Source organism: Achroia grisella, unplaced genomic scaffold, assembly GCF_030625045.1.
Source record: "Achroia grisella isolate CSIRO2021 unplaced genomic scaffold, CSIRO_AGI_Agris_v1 utg794, whole genome shotgun sequence".
Lineage (NCBI taxonomy): Eukaryota > Metazoa > Arthropoda > Insecta > Lepidoptera > Pyralidae > Achroia > Achroia grisella.
This window is the reverse complement of record NW_026713026.1, coordinates 3,897,036-3,908,614: the sequence shown is the minus strand read 5'-3', so window position 1 is coordinate 3,908,614 and position 11,579 is coordinate 3,897,036. Positions and strand designations below refer to the sequence as shown.

General features: G+C 31.9%; 2 protein-coding genes across 4 annotated transcripts; one reads left to right on the top strand and one right to left on the bottom strand.

Annotated features, from left to right (window-relative positions):
• Window positions 1-1,084: 1,084 nt before the first annotated feature.
• On the bottom strand, window positions 1,085-8,076 carry LOC131851653 (intraflagellar transport protein 80 homolog). Of its 3 annotated transcripts, none has more exons than XM_059202172.1 (14): window positions 7,902-8,076; window positions 7,481-7,648; window positions 7,283-7,389; window positions 6,458-6,636; window positions 6,065-6,154; window positions 5,570-5,707; window positions 5,101-5,225; window positions 4,757-5,005; window positions 4,073-4,233; window positions 3,331-3,540; window positions 2,703-2,847; window positions 2,003-2,156; window positions 1,507-1,647; window positions 1,085-1,255 (listed from the first exon to the last, which is right to left on the bottom strand). In XM_059202172.1, exons 1-14 carry the CDS (start codon window positions 7,994-7,996, stop codon window positions 1,205-1,207), a joined length of 2,013 nt encoding a protein of 670 aa, XP_059058155.1. In that variant the 5' UTR covers window positions 7,997-8,076; the 3' UTR covers window positions 1,085-1,204. The 3 variants fall into 3 exon arrangements, with proteins under 3 accessions (XP_059058155.1, XP_059058156.1, XP_059058157.1); XM_059202173.1 differs by having other exon boundaries at window positions 2,703-2,826; XM_059202174.1 differs by having other exon boundaries at window positions 7,481-7,562; window positions 7,902-7,997.
• A 208-nt stretch (window positions 8,077-8,284) lies between these two features.
• LOC131851665 (protein arginine N-methyltransferase 3) lies at window positions 8,285-10,154 on the top strand. Its single transcript, XM_059202184.1, has one exon. The coding sequence runs from the start codon at window positions 8,396-8,398 to the stop codon at window positions 9,953-9,955; it is 1,560 nt and encodes a 519-aa protein (XP_059058167.1). The 5' UTR covers window positions 8,285-8,395; the 3' UTR covers window positions 9,956-10,154.
• The last annotated feature ends 1,425 nt before the right edge of the window (window positions 10,155-11,579 follow it).

The window sequence follows — 11,579 nt, the reverse complement described above, 5'->3', positions numbered from 1 at the left end:
ATATACTCTTACTTATAACTAGGAGTATAGTCGAATTTTGTATTTATTATGTTATTAACTGAGATTTGGTATTAATTATTGTTTCAATATTTAGCGCACATTGATAGTGTAAAATCATTATTTTTATAAATAATTATTAAATAATAGGCATTTCGGTATAGGGCGCCGCGGCGGCGCCGTGTGGGAGCGGTGCGATAAAACTCAATGTTTTGTTTCTCGATATCTAACCTTATAGGTTGCGATTTATGCTACGAAATACATAGCTTTCTTAAATTATACGTATATATTTGTGGTTATATTATTATTACATTATTTTAGTAAATACGTATGGTATAGACAATAGTTTAAACCAAAAATTAATAACAATTTTAGTATAGTTATAAGTAGGAATGTATAGTTAACTCGAGAATGAGAACTCATTGGAAACAAATTGTTTTCTTGAGAATTCAATAGATAACAGTCAATTTGTTACATAATCGTCCTTACGAACTATAACGTGTCAATACCAAGTTTCAGATAATGTATATGTTGAAAGAGAACAATTCCGTATTTGCTTAACATATGCTATTACTATCCACAAATCACAAGGCCTTAGTTTTAGCAGTCCTCTTCTCAACATAGGCTCCTCTATATTTAATAAAGGGCAGGTTTACGTTGGACTCTCCAGAGTTAAAACCTTAGATGGAGTAGGTACGTCTTAACAATTTAGATCCAAGTCACGAGAGCTCTATTGTAGAGTACAACCATCTGTGGACGTTATACCGCCCCGATTTGCCCAAAAATTCCTGATACTGAATTGGCAATGCACTTGAACATTTAAAAGTTACAAGAAAATATAGAAAATAACACAAAACTGAGAACTGGCCAAGTTAGACCTTAGGCTACAGTATATTATCCTAAGTTATAAGAAGAAATGATATTTTATATTGTTATAAATACATTTCAGGACAGACCATTGAACTTGGCACCCATTTAGATCTCATCTCTTTTGTCGTAGAAGTCAACAATCAAGGTATATATCATAATATTAAACTCGGCTATCATTTCACATTTATGTTTTTGATGGGATTTACATTTACTTCCTTTCTTTATTTTTTTTTCATACTAAACTTCTTTTCGTGTTTTACAAAAGTGATAACCAAGTGAACATAATTTTATAATTTTAATTTACGTAAATAATTATGTACTGCCATTTTCATTGTTACTAATTAACAATTAAACTACCGCTGGCTGACAATTTTTCTGGAATACTGTTCTGTAAAATAAAGCAAAATAAACCATAAACTGTAGAACTTGTAAAAAATTGTGCTACATATTTATTCATATATCTATACATTACTAGCGAGTAAAACTAATGGAATTAATTGAGATTAATTAATTAAAAAAATATTTTCCGTTACCTTTACTTCAGAAAGCAAAAGAGATAGACTCTTACAAATTTCATTAATATTAAAATTATTATTTTGAAAAATAGGCATTCAGAATTTGTGGAATAGATATGCGTACCCTGAGATGCTGAATGTAGCAAACTTGTTGGTACTGATGTATGAGTGCAAATGCTTCCTCTGCGACAGCCAGTTGGTGTTGTTGCCATGCTAGAACTGCCAAACAGGCCCATAGCGTTTCGTCTTCTACCGTTCGGCACAACTGGAAAAATAGCACATGTGTAATAAAGTTTAGAGCAGTGCCCGTGGTACTGCTCTAAACTAAATTAAATTAAATTGTTAAAAAAAGCATGCGACTTTGTAAAGTCTAGTTCGGTCGGTTTATACTAAATCGGATACCTACTCCTAATGGGATATATTACAGTTATATTGGTAGTTCTTCTTAGTTCGAAAGCACTATTTGTTATATTTAAGAGTAATAGACATGAATAGGTAAAGATTGTGTTTTGTTTTGATTTATAATGCAATGCAATGTATCAATCTGCTCCTTTTGGTTGTAGATTGAAAGTGAGTGATATTTAATTACATTTACTAAATAATATTAATTAATCGTTAACCTGTAAAGCAGCTTGCCACATATTGGCTGCAACGTGTTTTAACAACTTTTCGGGAAAAGCAGCGAGTGACACGTGCAGCGTGGATCCATTGCCGCGACAAATACGCGCGACGCCGTCTTCGATACACACAACAGACGGGTTACGACCTAGATCTCTGTAAATTCAGTTATACATAGAGGTTGTCCACTATAAAAAGTTTATAAATGAAATGTATATAAATATATACCTACCTACATTATTATTATTTCAAACGAGGGTCAAAATTTAACAATGCTCTAAGGCATTGTCAAATTTCGACATCGTAGAGAATACAATACTTGACGTATGTATCTTGTTTCATTATAGACATTTGAATTCAACATAACAGGGTCGAGCCTACTGCCCTTTCTCGATTAACTTGGTTTGATATCGGTATCGGTGTTTTGTTGTCACCGGAGAGAGTCTAGAAATATAAAACCACACACAAAGTTTTTCAATGTCATATGTCGCCAAGATTCAAACTTATGATCTGTCGGTCTAAGCCAGATTTAATCTCATGACCTGTCGAAGCCACTACAATTGATGCTCTGATTCTTTGACGTATTATTACTATAAAATATCAGATATAAACAAAATGTTAGAATCTTTACGACTGACGTCACTTCTAATTTGAAGATTATTTGCTACATACCTAAATAGGTTAATATGAATTAAATCTTACGTGATTTCCTTGCTGACAGTGGTCAGCAGGAGCCAATCAGTTTGGGCGGCAGCGCGAGGACAACACCAAGCCACCACAGAGCTGGCACGTAGACCTACCAGTAGCTCTGTTTCTGCACTCCATACTATGTCAAGGATTTGAGATCCTAATACAAGTAAAATTAATTCATAATAAGAGACTTGAGAGTGTACTAATTCTACTTGTATAATTCATCAATTTGGTCAACCTCTGCTTTTTTTGTTTTTATTTATTTACTTTTGTGATTTAAGTGGAATAGCAAAAAACCTGGACTAATCAAGTCAATTACTCATCATCTGCTTCTGCCTTGTCCCATGTATTTGGGGTCGGCGTAATATGTTTTTCTCTTCCATTTATCTCTGTTCGCAGTCATCTCGTTATTTATTCCCTTTCTCACCATGTCTTCTTTCACATAGTCCATCCGTCTCTTTTTCGTTCTTCCTCTACCCCTATTACCATCCACATTTATATGTAACACCTTTCTATAATATCAATTACTCACACTTATGTTAAGTCAAACCTATTGTCAACCACAGGGTGTTAGATTCCTACACTATTATTAACTTCTCGGTGCATTAGGATATGAAAATGTATAAATATTTATATTTACCTAATTTATTGAACTTAGCCTTTGGATCTTTCACTGTAATTACATACAAGTCACGGTTGTAGTCCAATAATGCTAGCTGTCTTTCGCTAATTGGCCCCGACTGACTCAGTGCGATGTTGGACACTGTCATCTTGTGGGACAATTTTGTCACTGTGTTATCAGTAGAGCTACGCACTATTAGCCCAGTTGGTAGATCGAACACGTGAACAACTGCAAATTAGATAATAAAATCATATTTTGTAATACAAAAAATATTTTTTTTTATAATTTCCAAACGCTGGTAGATTAAGTATATTATTTTAATTTATCTAAAATGTTCAATTTGAGGAAAAAATATTTTTCCAAATTCATATATACACGAAGGAATCAGAGGTAATCTGTACAATCAACTAGAGAACTCCTTTAAGTAATAGTATATTAATAATTAACCAAAAAAATAATATAGTAAGTAAGATTTGATTTGTTTAATATGCAACTTTAAATTCGGGGTATTTAAAATGGTTTTGCTTCAGTTACAACGGTATTAAATCCTCCAACATAGTACATATTAAAAAACTTTTTTATGAGTAATATCTAACCCCGAAATATGTGGGAGTGACTTCATAAAAAGTGATCGAAATTTGGAATATAAACAGCATATTATTTGATTTGACCAATGAATGGTTGCAGTAGTAATCTTGGTAGTCATTTTCCAATAGATGAGAGTATGAATTCAGAATTTATTTCTTTCTTTTATACTCACGCTTGCGATCTGTTTGATCAACAGCAGCGAGGGCGTCAGGTCCGAGAGATAAGGCTGCTCGACCGAGGGTGTCTGGACGGGCACCCCAACGGGGACTAGCTAGTAGTCGCCCCATATAACTATATACAGAGATACCGGCTCTCTCTACTATACACAAACATCTAAAACACAACATAAGTACAATATTTATTGCATTTATTACAACTATTATTATTTTTATAAAAACGCTACCGTTACGGCAAATCTTCTATACATTCACACTATAGAAATAAGAATGTGTCGTAAGTAATCGATATTTACGAAATTAGGTTTAGGGTACGTTAAGTCGTATAAGAATAGGACAATTTCACATAAGAGACCCTCACTATTTTTTTCTGTATAATAGGGAAAACAACTTAGAGCGCATCAGTAGTATTTATTATATTAGTATTAATCGAAGGACGTTACAGACTAGTGCTCGAGACAATATAAAAGACGGATAGGGAGAGATATTAAAAATATAGCGGGACATACATGGAAAAGACTAGCGCTGAATCGCATTCAATGGCGAACTCCAGGGGACAAGCAACAGCAAGACAACTTTCAAGTACCGGTGTCAAGTAATTAAATTAGAGTAAGATAAATATTATGTAAGAAACATTGTTAAATAAAGGCTATTATTATTATTTTCAAAAATAATCTCACCTTTCAGACAACAAAATCATACTAATCGTTCCTTCCTTAAGATCAAATGTCACTGGTGTATTCCAAGAGCTCAGTTTATGTATAAAACATTGTTTGACGGTCGCTATCACAAGATGATTGAATCCTAGTGCGATTTGTATAACTCTGTCAGGGTAGTCTAATTGATCGCTTTGGTCGGTAATTATATCTTTAATAGCAATCACTTTGCGGCCTGTTTGGGTGCAGGAGAAGTTTTTCCAAGTATACTCTCTGGAAGTTATTTAATAAAATATAAACAGTTTTTATCAGACTTACTAGAATTTTGAGAACAATTCAGATCAGACACTTTATGAATATTTGATTACCTTTCAATTATATGAGCGAACATAACATGTCCATTTGCACAAGCAGCTGCTAATTGGGTACCGTCTGAAGACCAAGCGATGCTATAAATACTACCGGTGGCTGGACGATCTAGACAGTGAGACCACTGTTGAAGAAATTCAAAAATATAGCAGAATATAAATATGCTTACGAGCTTCATCACATGAATTTATATGATAACCACATTATTGCGTCTTGATAAAACCTGTTGAAATGCAGATTTGTTTAACAATAAAAGCCTTATTTACGCTACTGATTGAACAACGTCATCTAAATATTGTAAAGAGAAAAAAAAACTTATTTTTTGTTTGATATTGAGAAAACAGAAAAGCTATGATGGATTTTAAAAATTCTCTATCATGTATGTTGAATTGTACTAAGTCACATAAGAAACTATGAAGCTTGCAAGAGGTAAGTTTTAATTCGAAGAATTGTGTAAATATTACTTACTCCATTGGCACTACACAATCGTACGAGATTGTAACTTCCAATGACGAACAGGTCACCGGCAGGCGACCAACTCACACTGGTGATGGGTTGGTCATGTTTCACGCTGACAGATATTTGTTGACCGAAGGTATCCCAAATCTATTCGCATAAGTAATATAGCCAACATTCATGAATAGCGAACTTTAAAAAGTAAATATTTTTTATTTATCGTTAGAAGTTATAAGAAGGCGAGAGATTCATTATCTTCTACGAGATACACGACAGATTGAACAGATGTTTTTTAATAATATAATAAATGTAAAATATATTATAATATATATGTTGTTATACAAATATAAAATGTAAAATTCTTAAATTGCTAAATATTAAATTACTAACCTTAGAGAAACCATATTCAGAACCAGATATAATCATATTGTTGTTTGCATTCCACGCTACGCATAAAATTAGACTTTCAATGAAAATTCTTAAATTGCTAAATATTAAATTACTAACCTTAGAGAAACCATCTTCAGAACCAGATATAATCATATTGTTATTTGCATTCCATGCTACGCATAAAATTAGACTTTCATGAGCTTTCCACTGTAAAAAGACAAACATGCACTATGTACCATTGTCTTATCTATACTTATACATATATTTTAAACAAATGTGAAATATATGCATAGACCATATTGAAATCGTTTATCGAACATTTATTATATGTAATGATTTTTTCGCGAATTGGTTTATTTGTAAACATAATTACTACAAAGAACTACTTTGTTTAATATACTTGTTGCATAATATTTAGTACAAACGGTCTCAAACAATTTAATAATAATTGACTAGGTTGCGTCTAAAAACAATTATGGTCTCTGTATAAAGTTTATAAATTTAACTAACTTTTGTAATTTTGTTATTGGAATTTAAATGTTTGATGACGAGAAAGTTTTCCTTCGTATACAGGATCGCGCTGCTATCCGGACTCCAAGTGGCGTTGTAGCACGGTACATCCGATTGCACGATTGTAGAGCGTAGCAATCCATTCCGAGACCATACTTTGACGAAACCATCTTCTCCGGCTAGAAATACGTATGCTTTCAACAATGGTACTTTTATTCGGATTTCAATTAATTAGGTACAAGTGTTGGAAGAACAATATTAAACAGTTAGTAAAAACTTATTGGATTGAATTTTACATATTAAAATGGATCATGTGGATGTGCTCAATTTTTATGAAATTTGGCTCTCTAACCCATAGTTTGTATTGACCTAAATATTAGAACTACTTAGCCACGAGTGGTCGAATCAGTTAGTCATATGTACCTACCGATTTTAAGTTGTTATTGCAGGGATATTTAAAAGCATAAGATAATAACTATGAATTATTGACTAAATAATTTATCTTTTAATTATAAATTATATATTTTTTTTAAAACGTGGAAGGCAAATAAGCTACGTGCACACGTGATAGTAAGTTATAACTGCGCCCTATAAGCAGCCGTAATATCAGGATAATTGCAGGTACCGGCGTTATAAGAAGTAATTAGGTAAAGCAATAGCAGCAAGGAGAATTCCAAACGCGATAACACTTAACGTCAATTATGAAGAGTTTTTGTTTTTTCTGGTTCTAACCAATTCGTGCTGCACAAATGCGCTTGGTCATACACGTGCACTTAACTAGTCACTTTAAATATAATTGAATGTCAATGTTATCAAAGTGTCTACCTGTAAGGAGACCAGCTCCGTCAGGACTCCACTGTGCAGCGAGACAAGCACCTTGATGAGCGTTAACGGTTTTTTCTATTCGACCGTTATGATTCACTATATGAAATCTTAAACAATGTTTAGATTTACAAATAAAGTTATATTAAAGGTCTTTATATCATGTTGTACTCTAAATGCTATTTTAACCATCTTACTTACTTCCCATCTGCTGTAGAAATGAGTATAACATCATGTTGATGTTTGTTTCCCCCCATGTTTATTTTCGGGAACAGGTGCATCCCTGTTGGATAGAAGTCATCAGGGAACGTCATCACAACCATACATTCGCTGTTTACTAGATTCCATTTCAATAACTTATGATCATCACTGCGGCAAGAAAGGAATTTCCAGTGATTATGAGTAGTATAGTGTGGGTGTATGGGCGAAAAAAAAAAGTTAAGAGAAATTAAATCGCTGTTTTCGTTTATCTGTTTCAATTGATTTAGTTTCAATCCAACATAGAGCTTACCGCAATCTTTTGTCATTGGCCGAGAGATAGTTAAAAAAAGTAATTTTCTTGTGTCGACCAAAATAGAACTCATGAGAGATTGCTACACACTTAATTTATATTCACACTCACCCGCAGGAAAAAACATCTTCAGTATTATTCCAACTCACACAAATAACTACCCCAACATGTTTTGGTTCTTTGAAAGAAGATATTTTTAATTTCATTCTAAATTTTTATTACTAGGTGGCTTCTAGCAAATTCTAGTTTCTTACTACAGCAATTAAACAGTAATCTGAAACTACTGTTGTTGTGCATAATTTGACGCTGAAACCATGGTTACTACATTTCCGTAACCGCTCGACTCGTCATTTAGTTCTAAAGGCCGCTTTTCACAGTGACAAAATAAATTGCGTGCAATATATGCCACCACAAATATTTGATCTGTGTTGTGTGTTGGTAATTGTTGGCAGTAGTTGTCAAAGTCATAGTTGTCAGTTCTGTTCATGCGGTTCATGCCGTTTTCTTTTGACAGTTCCATCGATTTTTACGAAAAGCCTTCAAAATAATTCTCACATGTTAGTGAAATAAATTTGATTTTCTAACTAAACTCATAAATTACTAACATGTCCGATGTCCCAGATCTGAGCAGTGATGAAGAAAATTTCGATGATGATGATTGGCAAGAAATGGAAACATCTAATACTACGGTAACATGTTTATTTTGTACCAATTTTTTTACGTCCATAGAAGAAGGCTTAAGCCATTGCGAAACTGAACATAACTTTGCTTTGAATAAATTAAAATTAAAATTCAACATGGATTGTTATTCATACATCAAATTAATAAACTACATAAAGTCACATAAGCCTAATCCCGATTTCATCGTGAACGCAACAATGCCTCTTTGGGACGACGAAAAGTATTTAAAACCAGTGGAAAATGATGATTGGTTAATGTTCGACTTTGAATCTCTATCTGATAAGTGTAATTCTCCAAAAACATACCACGCTAATGTCGAGAATGGTTTAGTAACATTGTCTCAGACTCACTTCATTGAACTTCAAAAGACTATTCAAACATTGACAGGCCAGCTTAAAGAAAATCAAGCTCACCTACAGATGGCTAAAGAAGATATAAATAAGATGCAGGAATCTATGAAAACTCTTGTTGATGGTGGAATCACAAACACTAATGGTGAGGGCAAAAATATTGTCAACTGTGTGTCTAAATTACCTTTAGAAGATGATGAGGGATATTTCAGTACATATGCTCATTTTGGCATACATTATGAAATGTTATCAGATAAAGTGCGAACCGAGAGTTATAGAGATGCTATTTTAAATAACAAAGAAATTATTAAAAATAAAGTTGTACTGGATCTCGGTTGTGGCACAGGGATCTTATCTATGTTATGTGCAACAGCTGGTGCCCGAAAAGTATATGCCTTGGACCAATCTCAAATAATATACCATGCAATTGATATTATCAGAGAAAATAATTTGCAACATATTATTAAAACTGTGAAAGGTCGAGTAGAAAATACGAAACTGGATGAAAAAGTTGATATTATTGTTTCTGAATGGATGGGATACTTTTTGTTGTTTGAAGGTATGTTGGATAGTGTTATTTATGCTAGGGATAATTATTTGAAGCCTGGAGGATTGCTCTTGCCGAATAAATGCAATATCAGTTTAGTTGCAAATGGCGATATTGAAACTCACACGAAACTCATTGACTACTGGTCAGATGTGTATGGATACAAAATGAATTGTATGAAGTCGGAAGTGGTTAGAGAAGCTAACATTGACATAGTTGGATCTAAACACATAATATCTGAGCCATGTATTGTTAAAGAAATAGACATTAACACTTGTACCACTGATGTAATGGATTTTTCATCTGAATTTAAGCTGACAATATCTAGAACTGGCACATTCACCTCACTTGTTGGTTATTTTGATACTTTCTTTGATTTACCTAATCCTGTTTCATTTTCAACTGGCCCTGACAAAACTCCAACACATTGGAAGCAAACTGTGTTTTATTTTAAAGATTGTAGGGATGTAAATCAGGGTGATATAATTCAAGGCACTATTATATGTAGCAGGCAAAAAACTGATGTTAGAGCTTTGTCTGTACAAATAAATATTTTTGGAAAGACACACAAGTATATACTGAGCTAATTAGTAAGTATGATAGTGTAAATATAATATACTAGTTATATATAGAATAATAGTTTTATTATTCTTTCTAACATTTTGCTATAATATACTTGTATAGTGTCTATATAATTGAAATATGTGTTTGTAAATGCTCCTTACAGATTCATTGTAATGTAAAACTGTGTTTACAATTTTTGTAATATTGAAAACCAATCAATAAAAGGCATATTCTACGAAAATCTTTATTTTTATTTTACATATAATTTACACATACCTAAAGGTGTTTTATTGTATTTACATAATATAGAAAAAAGAATCTTAATTTATTTAAACAAATTTATAATTTAATAATTAGATAATGAGATTGCATACAAAGTTATAAAAACAAAATGTGTTCCTTTAGTTTCATAAATTCAATATAAGCACTATTTATGTGCTTCATTTGATTGTTATGATATTTAATAATGAATTGATTATTTATAAAATATTATATTTTTAATATAGTGCTTATATTGTATTTTTTATGTATAAATATATGTCATATTTAATAAACAAACTTGGCATATTTATTAATATGAAGAAGAAGAATATAGCAGAGAGATATAAAAATAATTAATAACTAGAATAAAATTTTCATTTAATGTGGTGATGTAGTTTTTTTAAAATGTATATAAATTATTGATTAAGTTTAATAAAAACTGCATACTAAGACTGTTTACAAAATATAAGAAAAACATAATTTTAATTGGATTATACATATTACATTAAGAAGTGAGACTTTAAAATGTATTGTTTGGTGTGGTCATAATTTGTGATATGTGATTAATAGTTAACTAGCTGATGGTGAGTAACTCTATTTTAATGTCTTTTTGTTTCCAACGTGTGAAGTATTGAAGGATATATAAGTCAATCAAATACAATGTACTAATACACTATTTATCCATACTATTACAATCATTATATATATTTATACTGACTGACTTAACACACTGATAATTAATGGTCAGAAATCCTAATTAAAAATGTTACATTTTGACCCTACACATATATTTATTATTGATAAATTTTATAACAGCAGTGAAGTCTTCAGGCATCGGAATGTTGACATTAAATATCCAAAAGCAAATCTATTATTAAGGAAGAAACATTAACTACTATTTAATCGATTATGTGGATCATGGCCCTATGATCTGCTGCAAGCTAATTTACAGGAACAATTGATACATTGTTTTCATAAGGCTCAGTATTCTAAACTACATTTTTATAAAGCTATATCCCCAATCGTAATGGCATCGATTAACTACATCCTATATTGAATACACTTAGTCAAACTATTAATCGATACACTAAATGCACAATATACAGATTCTTCATAAAGTCTAGTATTAATTTAAATAGATGATAAATATATAAAAAGTTCTATTGTTAATTTTTACTACAATAAGCGTCACCAGTTGGATTACATCTATTTTTACAATCCCTGAAATAACAAAATAGGGACCTAAAATTATTATGATTATGGTTTCTTTTGATTTGATATTCAATGAGAATGGTCCCATGTACCTACCAGGAAAACTAGGCCTCTGAAATATGTGAGTGATGTTTTTCCTTGATTGTTTAATTTGATAATGTTCCTTAATATTTG

Bases quoted from the DNA above. Each gene is read 5' to 3' on its own strand.
- LOC131851653 (XM_059202172.1), bottom strand. From the start codon at position 7,996: ATGAAATTAAAAATATCTTCTTTCAAAGAACCAAAACATGTTGGGGTA. The intron at 7,649-7,901 runs GTGAGTGTGAAT...TTCTTGCCGCAG, and splicing joins GAAGATGTTTTTTCCTGCGG to TGATGATCATAAGTTATTGA. The intron at 2,848-3,330 runs GTAAATATAAAT...TACTTGTATTAG, and splicing joins GGCTAAGTTCAATAAATTAG to GATCTCAAATCCTTGACATA.
- LOC131851665 (XM_059202184.1), top strand. From the start codon at position 8,396: ATGTCCGATGTCCCAGATCTGAGCAGTGATGAAGAAAATTTCGATGAT.